This window comes from Gopherus evgoodei, chromosome 17 (assembly GCF_007399415.2).
Source record: "Gopherus evgoodei ecotype Sinaloan lineage chromosome 17, rGopEvg1_v1.p, whole genome shotgun sequence".
NCBI lineage: Eukaryota > Metazoa > Chordata > Testudines > Testudinidae > Gopherus > Gopherus evgoodei.
The window spans coordinates 17,303,279-17,321,968 of NC_044338.1; the positions used below are offsets into that span (position 1 = coordinate 17,303,279).

Genomic DNA, 18,690 nt, shown 5'->3' on the forward strand with positions numbered 1-18,690 from the left:
GTCTCATTTCTTTTAAACCAAGGAAACTTCAGGTTCCTCAGTTTTTAGTGATATCCCTGTGCACGGGGCCATTCTGTCTAATAGCCATCTGTGATCACCACCAGGAAACACTGCCTTGTTTCTTGGCTGTCTCCTTCCATCCCCATTTGTCTTCCGCTCAGCCCCTGGTAAGGGCTGTAATTCATGCTGGTGGAGCGTAGCATGATCCGGTCAGGCATCAGTATGGCTGCCACACGCTCACCTTTGGAGCTGAGCTGGCAATGATATGAGTCCTGATTCAGGACAGCACTTGGCATATGCTTTACTTTAGGCATGCGACTTCACTGTGGCATAGGCGCATATTGAAGTGTGGCCCTGAATAGAGATGCTTTCTTCAGTCAAGCCCACAGTTAGTAATGCCAGTAATTTTAACTCAAGCATGTCCAACCTCAAAGCGGAGTACAGCACCTTTGCACTCAAGCAGGCGTGGTAGCTTGAGCTCTCCCAAGTTCATTTTCAGCACCTGTGTAGCGCTTATGGTGCTTCCATGTTTTATTTTGCTAGGAAAGTCACTCTGGGAGCTGGTGCTGGAGCAGTTTGAAGATCTCCTTGTGCGCATTCTTCTCTTGGCTGCTGTTGTGTCATTTGTAAGTATCCTTGTCTCCTCTCTCTGTGTGTGATGCTCCCAAATAAATATCAGTCAGCACTGTCTGTGCCCTAAAAGCAAAGGTATTGGTTGATACCCCCTCTATGCACTTGGAAAGGTCCTGACTGTAGTGGAACTGATGCTGCATCAGGGAAACAGGACTTGGGGGAAGTCTGTGCGGGTGAGTGAAAAGAAAACAGAAAGGAGGTATGGGGTGGGACTGTCAGGCGCTCTCTTTGGAACCAAAGGACCAGCAGCAGCAAGATCTACTGCAACCTCAGAGCTGCAGCAGCAGACATGTGACTCAGATGGCTAGGGGGCAGAGGATTCCTACCCCAATATAAGTCTGCTGTGCCAAACCCACCATAGTTTAAGGGATAAAATTTATCCCAAAAGAAGGTATGTCTATACAGAGTATAGCACTTTAATCAGAACAGGTATATGGGATGCTAAGTGACTCTAGGTGCTTTACAAAACAGTTATACCAGCAGTGCAGCGACTGTGCAGATAACTGACAATAGCTTGCACACAGCTTTGATATTAGGCAATATTGATCAAGCCACTTATGTTATCCCAAAATTTCCTGGGTTCTTTAAATTTCACACTGAATTCTATTAGAAATGGGCAGAAAGACCTCAGGGGTATAAATGCCGCTAACTGAGCCACATGTTATATGTTCAACGCCAATCCCAATAATATCCACCAAATTAGAAACTCTACAGTACCTAGGTACCTTGAAACTTGGCCATTACCAGGTTGTCCCACTGAGTTTTTAGTGATGATTTGGCAAATTTAAACCTTTGATCCAGATAATTCATGCTGAAAATTCATGTCAGACTTCTAAAAAGCCACAGCTGTTCAGCTGCAAATGTTTCACGGTGTGCGGTAATAAGTTCCTTCCAAACTATTTCGATAACTGCCCCGTTAGAAGACTGCGAGCTCATTCATTTAGCGTGGTATCGCTGTCTACTGTACTTGTGGCTCTCTAGCTAGTTCCTGCAGAATAGCACAGTACTGTGGTATAGTGGGAGACAGTGCAGTCTAGAGGACAAGCCACTGCATTGGGAGTCAGGAGACACAGGCTATATGTCCCGCTCAGCCACTGACCTGCTGTCTAATCTTGGATAAAGCACTTCATCGTGATAGAGGCATTCATTTTAAGGCCAGAACAGACTACTGTGATCATCTGGTCTGGCCTCCTGCATAAACTTCCCTGAAATAATTCCTGCTTCAAGTCCTGATAGCTGTGGTTGGACTCAAGAATATCTTTTAGAAAAAAACACTCTTGATTTTAAAATGTCCAGTGATGGAGAATCCACCACAACCTTTGATAAGTCATTCCAGTGGTTCGTTATCCTCACTGTTAAAAATTGTGCCTCATTTTTAGGTTGACTGTATCTAGAGTCAACTTGCACCCATTGGCTCTCGTTCTACTTTTGTCTGCTAGATTGAAGGGCCCTGTATTATCAAATTTCTGTTCCCCATGTGTGTATTTGTACACTGTGATCAAGTCAGCCCCAGTTGAATTTGAAATTGCGTTGTGCTAGATGCTGTACAAGCAAAATAAAATGCCATGCCTACCCAAAGAGTCGACAATCTCGACTGCATGGAATTCAGGAAATACCATTATAAAGTGTGACTACCGCACAAAAGATCTATAATCAGTAGGAATTTTAACAGGAGTGTTAAAATCCATGTGCTGGAGGAGCCACAGCAGAAAGTCTTTTGAGTTGCTCAGCACTTAAGTTAAGCTTGTTGTCCTATCCTCCTCCTGTCTCGTCTCTCCCCGCCCCCCCCCACCACTGGACGTTCAAGCCCTTCATATTGGCAGATCCAAGAATATGAGCTGCTCTGAGTGAGAATGGCAGGCAAATCAGTACATTTATTTAACCACGTGAATGTAGAATTAATGTACCAGCATGTTTCTGAATAGGTGTTGAACAAGAGTAAAGGAGGACAGGATGTGTGTTTAAAGCAGTAGGCAAAGCTGCAACCAAAGGAAGGTTAATATGCAAAGAGAGACACATGACATGAATAGATGTGGTAGTTTTTTTGTGACAGCTGCAGAGGTTCTGCATTCTCTAAAGTCCCAGTTTAGCAATGCATTTAAGCATATTGTCACTGTAAGTATGTGCTTAAGTGCTTTGCTGATTTGGAGCGTGAGGTGCCTGCCCCTGAAGTCATTTGGGCAATCTCAGTTTTGAACCACCGAGTCTCAACCTTTTTCTCTTCATTGTTATCTTTTAATGGTCTCTTGTCCATTAAAACTTCCTTTTGCAGGCCATTAGCCTTGTGTGCAGACTCCAAGGCTAAGACAGAAAGTACCTATAATCCTGTTGCCTACACAGATTTTCCCGTTATTTCTTGCTAAAAGTTCTAAGTTACTGCATGAAAAGATCATAAGATTGTATTTAGCATCTCCCATTGAGCCCAGGTGTTGCTTAGTAGGTGATGTTCTGCTGCAAGACTTGTGTAAGAAACTAAATTCAGCTTCGCTTGTGAGTTGCGTGAAAACCGTTTTATCTAGAATGGGTACAATTAGCCACGGAGAGTCTGTCTTCGCTGCAGAGTTAACTTGGGCTCTTACTTGGTGGTTGTCCCTAACCAAACTTCTGTCCCACGCAAAAACTTCTGACTTGAGTTTGGTGGTGCTTTCAACCTGGACTAGCTGGCTATCCTGGATTATAGGCTAAAGCCTGAATGCTACTTTTCACTCTGGCTGGTAACCGGTGGGGAGAGAGGCTAAACAAGTCGAGTGGTGATGGCCCTTCAGTGCCTTCTCACAGTTCCCCCTGTATGCCCAGAAGGACAGACAAGTTCTCCCACAATTCATTAGGAAAGAATCATATTGAGGCTCAGCTTACTGAAGTGCTAGAACCAAGGGACATACCCCCAGAAGTCCTCATGACACATGGGGGAAGTACAGAGCCACTGTGGCCTCACTAACTTAAATGTGGCTTTATAGTGTGGCTGCTCACACCTGGGCTAAGCTGGCCTGGGTGCCAATCACTTGAGTTAACTCTGCAGTGAAGACATCTTTAGTGCCAGGACAAGCGTGCATGGGACAAAAAGAGTGGAGGGTTGTTTTTGATCTTCTGCCTAGCAGAAGATTCAATGACTTGTTCCATTCTTCTCTTCTCTTCTCTTCTCTTCTCTTCTCTTCTCTTCAGGACTCTATAAGGACGAGTGGACTGCATTTTTGGAAGGGTAGGAAAGTAGTAGTATGGGAAATCTTTGAAGCTTTACTTGTATACCTAAAAGAACATGTATTATTCATATTATTGGTGAACAGACATTTTCATGATGTTGTGTGTGAACCTCTTTTTAAGTTGAATGAAGGGGTGGAAGTGGGCTGTTTCTCCTTGAAGAGCTTGGAAGAGAGGGTGAAAGGATTTAGGACTGGGGGAATGGAGAGGGATTCCAGGTATTATGGAGCTTTGTAGGGGAGAGAGACAAAAAAGACTGTTAGGGATGCACCTTGGGCATAGTGGAAAGAGATGAATAGAGTCATTGAGTGCTGGACTTTGGGTCCCCATGGAGAGATGCAGAGCTAGTCTACTGTTTCTCCCGCCTAGCTGGATCAGAAGGGCCTATGGAGCTCCAGCTCTGGTACATAAAAGGCTTGAGTGGCTTCTAGAGGGAGGGATGTGAAGCCTGGCTAAGAAAATGCCCTTTTTTATGTTGGCAAGTACAATCCTGCAGCAGGGCTGTAGTTAAGAACACAGGCAGAGTGCAAGAAAGAGGGTGAGGCTTATTTTTAAACAATGCTTGGTGGTGTGATGATGTGGGAACTCTGTCTGTTCACAGGTTGTGTGGGTCATTGGAGGTGAGACAGGGAACTTCTTATATAAGTGAAGCTTATTTTAAAATTCCACACATTAATCAACATTCCGATCTAGACAGCAGGGACCAAATCCATGCGTCTTGTCTGTATCAAGGAAGGAGGAGTCCTGAAATTGTTTACAAAATCTGTTCGTTTGGACCCTCTTGCTTTGAAATAAAGCCTCTCTTGACAGTTTAATGTCTGGGTGTCTCAAAGTCACTTTAATGCTAGTCAGAGGCATTACATTTTTAATTAAAAAATCCAGTGTTTTACATTATTTTTCTCCAGCTAGATTCTTGAGTTGGAATTTCAGCATTATGCCATTGTGTGTAGGAGTTGCTCTTACACCTGCTGTTAGCTTAGTCGAGCCTGTTCTGTTTAAAAAGCCTATTGATGCCAAAGTCATGAGTGAATGAGAATTTGAGATATTGACGCAAACTCCACCTTCTCACTGTTGTGAATTCTGTCCTATTAGGGAAGGGATTTAATGGCATGGTTGAGTCTAATGCTATTTGGAATGTATAAATTTATCTTCTCTTTAAACCTCTACTGCAGAAAATGTTGTGATATCAGCCAAGAAGCCCTGACTGCTATTGGGGTCCCATTGTGGCACAAATGCACAGTAAGACGGTCTCTGTTCTGAAGACCTTGTATAGACAAGACATCAAAGGGTGGGAGGAGAAACTGGCACAGATGAGGGAAGTGACCTGTCGCAGAGCTAGGACTAAAACCTAGGTCATCTCTTCTGTCTTATCCACTAAACTATGTGCCTCCTCAAAATGTAGGGTGTAATTTATTTGACACCAATACCAAAATGTAGTATTTAATTGCTCTATACCTTAATATGGTGCTTATTTTTGAGGATTTCAGTGTGGAAGTGTAGATTGTAGTGGATGTATGAATGACTTTTGTTATTCTTAGCTATTATGGAGTACTTATTCATCCATAGATCCCAAATCACTTTAGAAAGGTGGCTATGTAGATCATCTCCACCTTAGAGATGAGGAAACGTCTTGCTGCTAGAGAAAAGAAATTTTAGACTGATTCTGAGCACCTACAATGTAGCTTGATGTCTATGGATCATGACAGATTTTCTTTAATGACATAGCTATGGTGGGGCCATATGCCTTTCAAGTTGAGGTTTCAGCTGTCACTACAAGTGATCCTCCAAAAGCTTGGCATGCTTATCTGACCTCACCCAAGCTTGTTTGGGCATGCAAGCAGATTACATGGTTTAGCAGTTAGATCAGGGCACAAGAATCCAGAACTCCCCGGTACTGTTCCTGGTTCTGCTCTGACTTGCTGAGAGATCTTGGGAAGTCGCTTCACTTCTTTGCTGCAATTTCCCTCCTCCTGTGAGGGTATTGTGAAGTGCTGCAGGGCACTGTAAATGTGCAAAATGTTGTTTGTTCAAAATTGAGATGGCAGCCTTATGACAACAGGTTTTGTGGTGAGATTTCTAGTACTTCCTGAACAGCTTGGAAACACCCCCATAACAGCTTGTGTGGGCAATTTTGGCACAGAAATGAAAAATGGGAGCACTGTGTGGATTTGGTTTGGGTTTGAGTTTTGGGAGAAGGATTTAGAGTTGGTTGGTTGTTAACTCTACCTATCACCTTTCTTCTCAGCAAGACTGGTAGATCTTTAAGAGTAGTCTCTTCTCTCTCCATTCTCCCCCCTTTCCCCTCCCCGTATTTAATTTTTCAATGGAAAGCTTAAAAGCCTGTGTTTGTTTGCCGGGGTGGAATGTTGATTCATTTGCAACTCTTCTTGCCAGATGCAAAGTGTACTCTGTAACTGAGGCATGTATGCAAACTCGCCCTGGCGGTTTACACATCCTGAAGCTTTACTAATGTGTAACCGTCCTCCCAGTGACCTCTCCCACATCTGTTGTTGTTCTGAACAAATATATAGTGAATCAGCACAAAGTCCATACATTAGTATAGCAGTTGGTCTATACAACACGGAGTAATCTGAATGCTGGCACTCTTACTGACTCACTTAGGCTGTGTCTACACTACGCAGCTTTTAGCGACATGGAGGGTATGTCTACACTACGGGATTATGCCGATTTTACATAAACTGGTTTTGTAAAACAGATTGTATAAAGTCGAGTACACGTGGCCACACTAAGCACATTAATTCGGCGGTGTGCATCCATGTACCGAGGCTAGCATCGATTTTTCGGAGCGTTGCACTGTGGGTAGCTATCCCGTAGCTATCCCATAGTTCCCGCAGTCTCCCCCACCCATTGGAATTCTGGGTTGAGATCCCAATGCAAAAACAGTGTCACGGGTGATTCTGGGTAAATGTCGTCACTCAATCCTTCCTCCGTGAAAGCAACGGCACACAATCATTTCACGCCCTTTTTCCCTGGATTGCCCTGGCAGACGCCACAGCATGGCAGCCATGGAGCCCGTTTTGCCTTTTGTCACTGTCACCATATGTGTACTGGATGCTGTTGAGAGATGCGGTACTGCAGTGCTACACAGCAGCATTCATTTGCCTTTGGAAGGTAGCAGATGGTTACAATCCCTATTGCACTGTTTGCCATGCCATTGTAAATTGGTGATGAGATGACGGTTGTCAGTCCTTCTGTACCATCTGCTGCTGTCATGGGTGCTCCTGGCTGGCCTCGCTGAGGTCGGCTGGGAGCGCATGGACAAAAATGGAAATGACTCCCCGGGTCATTCCCTTCTTTATGTTTTGTCTAAAAATAGAGTCAGTCCTGCCTAGAATATGGTGCAAGTGTACTAGAAAACCAGAGAGCACAGCCGCTCTGTGTCAGAGCCCCAGAGATCGCGCTGAAATGATAAGCTGCATTCTAGGGGGTACCCCTGCAACAACCCTACCCATTGCTTCCCTCCTGCCCTAACCCTCCTGGGCTACTGTGGCAGTGTCCCTCCATTTGTGTGATGAAGTAATAAAGAATGCAGGAATAAGAAACACTGACTTTTTAGTGAGATAAAATGAGGGGGAGGCAGCCTCCAGCTGCTATGATAGTCCAGGCAGTACAGAATCTTTTCTTTAAACATGAAAGGGGGAGGCTGATAGAGCTCAGCCTCCAGTTGCTATGATGAGGACTGTTACCAGCCGTTCTGTACCATCTGCCAGGAATGACCGGGAGTCATTCCCATTTTTACCCAGGAACCCCCGGCCAACCTCACCAAGGCCAGCCAGGAGCACTCACGGGCTGACAATGACCATGGCAGATGGTACAATATGACTGCTATCCACCGGGAAGGGGATTCTGGTGTCCAGCACTGCAGCACCCCGTCTACCAGCAGCATGTAGTAGATATAGGGTGACATTGAAAAAAGGCGAGAAACGTTTTTTTCCCTTTTCTTTTGGGAGTGGGGGGGGGGAAAGATGTAAATTGACGACATATACCCTGAAACGCCCGGGAAAATGTTTTTGACCCTTTAGGCACTGGGAGCTCAGCTAAGAATGCAAATGCTTTTCGGAGACTGCGGGAACTGTGGGATAGCTGGAGTCCTCAGTACCCCCTCCCTCCCTCCATGAGCGTCCATTTGATTCTTTGGCTTTGTTACGCTTGTCACTCAGCACTGTGCTGTGGCCTCTGTCTATCATAGCCTGGAGATTTTTTCAAATGCTTTGTCATTTAGTCTTCTGTAACGGAGCTCTGATAGAACTGATTTGTCTCCTCATACAGCGATCAGATCCAGTATCTCGCGTACGGTCCATGCTGGAGCTCTTTTTGGATTTGGGACTGCGTCGCCACCCGTGCTGATCAGCGCTCCACGCTGGGCAAACAGGAAATGAAATTCAAAAGTTCACGGGGCTTTTCCTGTCTACCTGGCCAGTGCATCCGAGTTCAGATTGCTTTCCAGAGCGGTCACAGTGGTGCATATGGTGCCCAGAGGCCAATATCGTCGATTTGCGGCCACACTAACCTTAATCTGACATGGCAATACTGATTTCAGCACTACTCCTCTCGTCGGGGAGGAGTACAGAAACCAGTTTAAAGAGCCCTTTATATCAATATAAAGGGCCTTGTTGTGTGGACGGGTGCAGGGTTAAATTGGTTTAACGCTGCTAAATTCGATTTAAATGCATAGTGCAGAGTAGGCCGGATGCGTCACCACTGCCGTGCTGCTAAATGTCGCGCAGTGTAGCTGCTGTTTGTCAGCTCTCCTGCCGACAAAAAACTTCTACCCCAATGAGTGGTTGTTTGCGTTGTCAGCAGGACAGTGCTCCTGCTGACAAAGTGCTGTTCACACTGGCACTTGTCACGGCAAAACTTTTGTTGTTCAGGGAGAGGGGGAGTTCCAACACCTCTGAAAGACAAAAGTTCTTTCATTCAATTGCCAGTTAGACATAGCCTTAGAAATTATAGCACTGATTCGCAACATATTAGTGGTGCCTAGTACTGTACTGTGTCACTGATGTCACATACTTTCAGTGGCGCCTAGAAACTACAGTGTTGGCCGCACTAGAAATGACTAATATCACAGACCTTTTAGATGCTCTCTGGATAATATCTTCTTCCCTGTGGAAAAATACACGTGGCTATCTCTTTAAGGCATGTTGTCAGGCCAGATTTGCCTCCACATTTAGATTTGGTGCAACTGAGCTTTAGAAAACCTGCTCTTGTGATTGACCTTGGTGTGTGTTTGTTTTTTCTTTTATGGTGGTTCTTTCTTTGAATGCAGAAAACGACAATTTAGGGCCTGCGTTAAGAGAATGATGTGCAGGTTAGGCAACTGTATCATGCTCTGTTGCACGTATTTGGTTTTGCTGCTGAATAAGGGACTTTCCTGTAAAGACTCCAGGTGGCATGTCTGAAAAGCTAAAGCAGTCATAGGGTCTCAGGACCTGACTTTGAGAAGGATTGTTGGCACAAAAGTGCATGTCCATTTGCATGCCTGATTTGTACCTGTGACTGCCTGTGTGATGGCAGCAAGTGCACGTGCCAGTGACCACATCCAACTGGTAATCGGATGTGCAGTACTTGAAAACCAATCCTGACGTTTGGGATTTTGAATGACAGAGTTTCTGTGAAACCTGCACGCAGTGCTGGGGACTTTAGTTGCACTTCCAGCTTTGGCCTTCATCTTCCTTGCTTCAGTCAGCTAAACTCCAGGCCTTTGTAAAATCAAGACAATGAGGTGTGTGTGTGTGTGTGACGGTGTGTGTGACAGGCTGTGTGGGTGTGTGTGTGAGAGAGAGAGAGGCTAATGTAACTGGAAGGGGAACTCTGTAAACATAACTAGGATGTCACAGTTACTTCCTTGAGGTATAATCACTAATTCAGTGTCCCTCTGCTCTCAAAAGTGCTTAGTATCAGAGGGGTAGCCGTGTTAGTCTGGATCTGTAAAAGCAGCAAAGAATCCTGTGGCACCTTATAGACTAACAGACGTTTTGGAGCATGAGCTTTCGTGGGTGAATACCCACTTCCTCAGATGCATGTCACACCACGCAACGGTTGATCAAATCCTGGGCAGCTGTGTTTTAAGCCTGACTGTGCACCTCAGGATTGCTGGCAAGAAAACCATACATCTGACGAAGTGGGTATTCACCCACGAAAGCTCATGCTCCAAAACGTCTGTTAGTCTATAAGGTGCCACAGGATTCTTTGCTGCTTTCAAAGGTGCTTGATTCTCAGGCATTTGTTTAGTTAAACACAAATGGTTACACATCTGGATGTACTACCTCCGTCGGCAAGCTGTGAACTCGTGTTCTGACTCCTAAACTGCCTCTGACTTTAAGTGCCATGCCTATTAGGGACCCTTCTCTCCCACTCTCTGATGGAACTCACCTGACTCCCTTTATTAGATTCTCCGCTCCGATGAGTATGAGGACCATGTTACATATGCAGCTCCACTTTCCTTAGCGGACAGTTGCCTTACATCCCCAGCTACCTTGTTAATTGGTTTAATGGTTTGCACATAACAGCAGAGCCCAGAGTCATGCCCCAGAGTTATTTAGTGGCTGAGACGAGGAGAGGGGGCAGGTTATGCATAGATGTGGAAGGAACAGATTTTAATCAGTATATATCAAGGTTCCTTGATTTCTCTCTCTTCAAAACCCAAATGGGGGGAAGAAGTTCCATAGCTGTAATCCAGAATACAGAGAGGAAATGTAGAAAAAATTATTATGTTGTATTTGGTAAATACTTGGTGACTTAAGCAACCCTGGCTTAGGCTGAAGTTAAAAGGAGTCTTGCCATCAACTTCAGTGGGCTCTGGATCAAGGCCATGGTGTACATTGTTGTTGTCAGTTCTATTTTTCTCATGTGAGAAATCTCATGTAAAATAAAACTTTGATATGCTGCTATTTCTGAATCCTAACTTGCACCGTCATAACATTTTGAATAAGAAGCTTTTATTGCCTTTATCTTATTTTCTGCTAATGCAAAACCTTAAGTGGATAAAGAGAGAATCTAGGGGGGAAATAAACAGATCTGCTGGAATTCATTGAAAATAACCCATACAATATCGATTCCTTCCAAGTCCAAACATAGGTCAGTGAAGCATAACGTGAGCTGTTCATGAGCTGGTGAGCTAACAAACTGGTTTCCAATCCACTTGAATAAGCGACCATCTGACAAATCTCCGACCATCTCCCGCCCTCTCTGCTTTGTCATTTTGTAATAATGGCATTCCATATCAGCTGGTAATTGCCTCGTGAAAATGACCTGTGATCACGCCACGCATCGGTTGATCAAATCCTGGGCAGCTTGTTTTAAACCTGACTGTGCACCTCAGGACTGCGGGCAAGAAAACCAGCTTGCCTTTTAATTGTCCTTCAGCAGTTCTAGGTGGGACTGGTTTCTAACAGGAGGAATTGCAGATGTGCCTCCCAAAAGATCAACATGGGAATGGGAACCTCTGATACATACATGCCTTTGAATGAGCTGACATTTGAATGTTTTATAGTGTTGTGATCTTGCCGTACAAATGCTTTGACAAGCAGCTCAAGGGAGTGAAAATATAGGCATGCGGGATTTTTTTCACACCAGCACTTGTGCTTTTCTCACCTAGTCATCTGATTCATAGCTCTGGGTGCCTCAGGGCTATAAAACCCTAATCCAGTTAAGCTACTTTGGCAGGAGCGTAACTTTTTAAGCACCTGAGTGGTCCCATTACATTGACTGCAGTGCAAACAATCGTGTGTTTTCAGTCTAAGCACATGCTCAGATACCTTGCTGAACCAAGGCATCTAACATTAATTGCATTCACACCCCTGATGAAGGGCCTGATCCAAAGCCCAGGGAAGGCAAAGAAAGGACTGCCTCTGGCTTCAGTGGTGTGAGTGATGCCCCAAACAGCTAGCAGTTCCTAGTTCCACTGTGTCTTGCCACCCTGCAGATCCTGGCCTGGTTTGAAGAAGGTGAAGAGATCACTACTGCATTTGTGGAGCCAGTTGTCATCATGCTGATTCTCCTAGCCAATGCTGTTGTGGGGGTGTGGCAGGTACGTAACCACTTTTATCGCCCTTCTTTAATTCCTACAAGCACTGAGGTTTGTCTGGGGGCAGTGAAACTATTGGCCAGGCACCTGGAACTGTGCAGCCTGCATGAATGAAGCCCTGGCTATTTACCTGCACAAATGGAAGCTCATGGGTTGGAACCATGTGCTAGGTTTGCACTGCAGCGTTAACTCGAGCTCCCTACAATCCAATTTACTCTTTTTCGAGCTAGCCAAGCTCAAGTGAGAGTGCTCCATTTTGATGTAGTTCCAAAATACTAATGCTCTTTTGTATGTTCAGAACACTTCCCATGCAAGAACCTCAAAGCGTTTTCCAAACACTCGCTCACTAAGGTCCACGACTGTAGTTGCTCTAGGCAAGCATTAACCCCTATGTCACAGGGAAACTGAGGCATGCCTGGGTTCAATGACTTTTTCCTATGGGCTCAGAGTGAGTCCATCGCAGAGTTCAGTCTAGAAATCAGAAATCCTGAGACTCCATTGTTCTAACCATTAACAACTCTACCAGTTCCTCTCAGATGGTTCCATGCTCCTTTGCCTCTGGCACATCTAAGACTCATCACAAAATGTAGTACTTCGTATACTGCTTTGAAGCCATTCACTACCTCTCCCCGTCTGACGTAGGTAAACATGTTTTCCTTTAGCCATGGGGACAATGAGGCATAGTAAGGTTAAATGACCTGCCCAGTACCACAAGACAAATCAACTTCAAAGCCAAGCTTAGAATTCAGGAGTTCCTGGCTCCCAGTCCCTTGTTCACACAACTAGTTCATAACTCAGTCTAGGCAGCTAAATAGGGGAAGGGCTGATTATCAACAACTGCTCCTCTTCCCCCCCCCCCCACATCTAAACTGTACAACTGGCTGAAGCTCGGCTGCACGCTGTGTTTACAGGAGAGAAATGCGGAGAGTGCTATCGAAGCCTTAAAGGAATACGAGCCAGAAATGGGAAAAGTGATCCGTGCTGACAGGAACGGAGTCCAGAGGATCCGGGCTCGAGATATTGTTCCTGGGGATATTGTGGAAGTGGCAGGTATGCCAATGATCTCTCTTCCTCCCCTCCCCCACACTCATCTCCTTGGCTGTATGCATAGGTTTGAAAACATCCTGCTGGGCTATGGGTTAGTTCTAAACTAACCCCCACCCTGAGTTAGTTTAGAACTGAACTGAAAATGCAGCGAAACTCAACCATCACCCTGGTTCTTTAATTTTGAGCAACTTTTGTTTGAAGCAGCCCTATCACGGAATAGTGAGCTGAAACAGGAATTGTTCCAGCATTGTGTGCTGCCTTAAACTGAATATCCAGCACTGTGCTGACTCTGCTCATCTGAAGTAAGTTAGGCTTTGGTCTGCATGGCTTTCCATGAAAGAAAATGGTCTCTCTTAAGGGTTGTGGGATAACAGTAGCCATCTTGGGGTGGAAAATGAAGCCCTCGTGTGCTTTTATTTTTGCATGTCTGTCTAAATTCAAAGCATGCTAAGATTGGGAAGGAGAGATGAAGAAGAGACCTCTGAGTGATAGTGGACATCCAGTTACACATGGGCTTGCAATGCTATGTGGCACCAAAAGGTGCTAATAGGACTTTAGGCTGCAGACCCAGAGGCATTGCACCAGGAAGCAAAAGTGTGAGAGTTGTTCTCCATGTGGCTCTGGGGAAGCCGCATCTGGAGTAATAATGCTTAGATTTTAGATCCCTGAGCTCTGTTCAAGGGAAGATGAGTATCATTATCCTTGTTTTACAATTGGGAAACCGGACACAGAGAAGTTAAGTGACTTGTTCAAAGTCAGGGAATGTGGAACCCAAGTATCTTGACTCCCAGTCCCGTATCCAAAAGAACATAAGCTGTCATGCGATAAGAGGAAAGGTCCTCTCGTGGATTATTAACTGGTTAAAAGATAAGAAACAAAGGGTAGGAATAAATGGTCAGTTTTCGGAATGGAGAGGGGTAAATAGTGGTGTCCCCCAGGGGTCTATACTGGGCCCTGTCCTATTCAACATATTCAGAAATGTTCTGGAAAAAGGGGTAAACAGTGAGGTGGCAAAATTTGCAGATACAAAACTACTCAAGATAGTTAAGTTCCAGGAAAACTGTGAAGAGTTACGAAGGACTCTCACAAAACTGTGAGACTGGGCAACAGAATGGCAGATGAAATTCAGTGTTGATAAATGCAAAGTAATGCACATTGGAAAACATAATCCCAACTATACATATAAAATGTAATCTAAATTAGCTGTTACCACTCAAGAAAGAGATCTTGGCATCATTGCGGATAGTTCTCTGAAAACATCCACTCAACATGCAGCAGCAGTTCAAAAAGCAGACAGCATGTTGAGAACCATTAAGAAACGGTTAGATAATAAGACAGAAAATATCATATTGCCTCTATATAAATCCATGGTACACCCACATCTTGAATACTGCGTGCAGATATGGTCACCTCATCTCAAAAAAGATGCATCGGAATTGGAAAAGCTACAGGGAGGGGCAACAGAAATTATTTGGAGTATGAAACAGCTTCCATATGAGGAGAGATTAATAAGACTGGTACTTTTCAGCTTGGAAAAGAGATGATGAAGGGGGGATATGATAGAGGTCTATAAAATCCAGGCTGGTGTGGAGAAAGTAAATAAGGAAGTGTTATTTATTCCTTCTCATAACACAAGAACTAGGGGTCACCGAATGAAATTAATAGGCAACAGATTTAAAACAAATAAAAGGAAGTATTTTTTCCACACAGTACAGTCAGCCTGTGGAATTCTTTGCCAGTGGATGTTGTGAAGGCCAAGACTAAAACAGGGTTCAAAAAAGAACTAGATATGTTCATGGAGGATAGGTCCATCAATGGCTATTAGCCCGGATGGGCAGGGATGCTATCCCTAACCTCTGTTTGCCAGAAGCTGGGAATGGGCGACAGGGGATGGATCACTTGATGATCACCTGTTCTGTTCATTCCCTCTGGGGCACCTGGCATTGGCCACTGTCAGAAGACAGGATACTGGGCTAGATGGACCTTTGGTCTGACCCAGTATAGCTGTTCTTATGTTCACACCTGCCGCCCAACAACGCTGAGAGGAAAGACCAGCCCACAGCACCTCTCAGTACCTTCTTACAAATGTGCAGACAATGCAAGTGTAACATTTACATGAGCTGGGTTTTTAATGTCTTGGGAAATATTATTTGTTCTGTCTGTGTGGGCTGGAATCCTTGGTAATTTTGGTTTGTTATTCATGGAAGACAAGTAGTGCAGGGGCGAGAGAGGCTGAGGAGAAAGCGTTGGCTTGCGAGCACTAGGGAGACTTGTGCTCTTGGATCTGGGTTTGGGTAGCCTCCATCTGCATTCGTGTACTTCATCCTATGGCTTATCCTCCTGTCCCTCCTCTTATTTGTAGCTATATTCCAACTGCATTGAGTGATCTATATATTTGACTTTCAGGGACATCACAGAGATCAGTGAGTTCATCCTCACTGTGTCCCTTGTACTGTCCGCATTCTATGGATGCAGAAACTGAGGCACAGAGAGACCCAAGGGTCACACAGCCAGTATGTGGCAGAGGCAGGGATACAACCCAGGTTTTTTGGATCTCAGTCCAGTCCTTTAATCCTTCCTGTCCCCTACTCCTTTGAGCAGAACCAGCCAGAATCTAGTCCTACAGGACTCATTGTAGAATTGTGTTCTTTACCCTTCAATATTGAAGGCTCTGTTGGAGGATTAAATAAATAGCATTTGTTCTTCAGACTCGCTATGGTATTCTTTATATTGATTAAAGTACAGGGTTTGCTAAACCACACCGCTCCCCAAAATGGCACATTTCAGTTAGCCAGCAAAGATTTTTTTTTAAACCCACTGTAAACCTCCAAATCCCTCAGATTCATCTGCTCTTCTCGACTTTGTGGACTTGCTAGTGGAAAAACGCTGCTGTTCCTTGTGCACTAATCCAATTCTTTGTTAAGTCTTCCTGTTGCACTTCATCTGGAAGATAGATATATCTAAAAATAATGCGCAGAGGATAAAGGAGATGATCACGGGCCAGCCCCTCAGCTGGTGTAAAATGGCATAACTCCAGAGTGCAGCTACATCGATGAACGCCAGCTGGGGCTCTGGCGTGAGGTTAGCACAAACTGTCTTTGAACTGTGTATGAATAAAGAACTCCGATTTGGTCACATGCAAGGTGATGTCTGATTCTGCTAGGTCTGAAGACATAGACTGTTGTCTAGATGGTGTTCGGGCGGTCTCCTCTGTATTCTCTGTGTGGGAGGGAGAGAACAGGGCATCAGGGATGTGAGCAATGGGTAAAGGGTTCCTCATTCTAGGCTCTGCTCATCCAATCTGGTTTTCTGGGGCGGTCCTTTGGGAAAAACAGGTCAGGGCAGTTTTTCAGCTCCACAAAGCTCCCTTTCTGTGTGGGCAAAGTGAGCCCATGGGGATTGGCTGGCCAAGATGCTCTCTGGAAAAGGGAGGCTCGTGTCTTCCTCGAAAAGAACAAATTATAAAATGCAGCTGTTGCAGGCCAAACAGCTCAAGGATTTTTCCACCAGGGGAAAATGTCTCGGCCAGGCCTGCCCCGTTAGGCTCTCGAGCCGTGTGGTCTGGCTGTCTCTGTGGGATTTTAGGAGAATGCTGACTTGAGCAGTCAGAAGTCATTAAAGTACTTGGTGCTGAAAGTGGGCAGCTGCTCAGCTTGGGCCCTGTCTCTATCTGTCTCCTCCTTTGCCCCCAGGAGGAGCACAGACCCACCCCTTCACTGGAATAAAAAGAATTAAGCTGCTTTTTCTTGAACAAGAATTTCAGAAAGAGAACTTGAAATAAACAACAAAGAGAAATTAAATCAGCGTCCATTGGGCTGTCAACTCTTTGGACAAGGAGATCTTTTGTATTATGCTTGTTTATGTGCCTGGCACAATGGCGCCCTGATCCCGAACTGGGACCTTGTAGCTGCTACTGCAATACAGATTATTGTTTTATTACTGCCCTAAACAGGACCGGCGCTAGGGGTTTTAGCGCCCTAGGTGCACGGCAATTTCGCTGCCCCGCACGCTGGTCCTGCGGCTCCGGTGGAGCTGCTGCAGTCGTGCCTGTGGACAGTCGGCTACTCCCGCGGCTCTGGTGGAGCTGCCGCAGTCGTGCCTGCGGGTGGTCCACCAACCATCCGCCCACAGGCAAGACTGCGGCAGCTCCACCGGAGCCGCCTGCCGCCCCCTCCAGCAAAATTCCGCCCACCAATAATCCTGGCGCCTTAGGTGATTGCCTAGGCCGGCTGAATGCACGTCCCGGCCCTGGCCCTAAACTCCCTGTCCCTGCCTGCCTTTCATCAGCCTTTCAGCCTGCTAGCAACTCCCTCTCCCTCTAACTATGTAGGGCAGTTAGTTAAACACCATCATGATGCCTCCTCCAGCCTCCCTGCCCCCCGAATTATTGCATGCATATGAACTGCTGATTTTTTAATTTTTTTGTTTGATGTTGATGGTGTAATTAAAACAAAAGTAGTAGAGAAACAGCTGAGCCATTGTCTGGGGATTCATTATTTAACTGAGACAGACTTAGCAAATTATAATACCTAGATTGCAAATACAAGAGTGTGTGAATCTAGCATGAGCACCAGCTCAGATAACTTTAGGGCCTGAGGGGGCATGATTGACACTGCTATGTAAAATGACACACGCCTGTAAACGCTGGTAGCTGACACATTTGCACACCTAAAGGGGAGCATATGTATATGCTACCTAGGACCAAACTCCAGTATTTTTTCCATTGGCAATGGCATCTGTGTGATGGTTGAGGAGGGGAAAGTGAAAACCATAGTTACCTGACCAGTTATTCAGTGCTGTGCTATGATATGGGGGAAGGGGGAATGGTATGTGTGAGAGAGAGATTCTTTCTTGATCCCTGTTGCAATTAACTGATGGCCTGAAAGGTGATATTTGATTACCCCAATTTAGCAAGTAAAACTGCATTCTGCTTTTGATCCTAATCCATGCCACCATATTTAATGCTCTGATCTCCTGCAGTAGTGAATTCCATTGGCTTTGGCTAAGTTTTCCAGGCATCTGCATGCCCTGTTAATGAGGTGATTCTATCCCTGAGTGAGTAACTGTGTGTGTGTGTGTGTGTGTGGTGGTTCTGTCTCTGAGTGAATAACCGTGTGTGTGTTTGTGTGTGTGTCTCAGAAAGAGAGAGGTTGGGTGTAATGTATGGAGGACAGATGAGTGGGAGGTTGGAAGACTGAGATTAATGCAAACAGTGTGTAATTAATTGACTTCATTTTTTAAAAGATTATTTGTTGTTTTTTCAAAGCTTGGGATCTACCAAGGGAGAAAAACCCCAAATTGATGATGGAACGACTGTCAATTTTAAAATGGAAAACAATGCTTTGATAACTTAGAATGAGCGCGCCCTCAGTCTCTCTCTCACTCTCATTTTTGCCATGATTGTGGAACATTAAACTGTAACTATCAGCTCATCATGATGAGCCGTTGTCACAGCCCTTCCTTGGCTCATGGGGGAATGGGGAGGAGGTCAGCACCCCCTGATTTCCCCTTTTGGATTGTGACTCCAATAACAGCAGGTAGAGCAGGGGCAATGTGCCAGAAACTCCCTGTTCTGCAGCCCTGTGGGTGGGGAAATGGGAGCAGCCTGGGCTCTGCCTCCCCAACTCACTGGTGAGAGTTAGCTGATCCAGGAGCATACGAGAGAGCAAATTGCAACCTGAGAAAAGGGGTGAAATAGCTTAGTGAAGGGTTTAAAATCATTAAAATTATTGCTTGGTGGGTAAAATGAAGAACAGTTTAAA

General features: G+C 45.2%; 1 protein-coding gene across 4 annotated transcripts in view; it reads left to right on the plus strand.

Moving 5' to 3' along the window:
• ATP2A3 (ATPase sarcoplasmic/endoplasmic reticulum Ca2+ transporting 3) overlaps positions 1-18,690 on the plus strand; it is a 182,447-nt gene that overhangs the window by 92,346 nt on the left and 71,411 nt on the right. For all 4 annotated transcript variants that reach the window (XM_030536837.1, XM_030536838.1, XM_030536834.1 and 1 more), the window contains 3 exons: positions 544-626; positions 11,780-11,884; positions 12,793-12,931. In XM_030536837.1, the coding sequence (XP_030392697.1) occupies positions 11,843-11,884; positions 12,793-12,931 (181 nt within the window). In that variant the 5' untranslated portion in view covers positions 544-626; positions 11,780-11,842. The remainder of the gene's footprint in view (positions 1-543; positions 627-11,779; positions 11,885-12,792; positions 12,932-18,690) is intronic.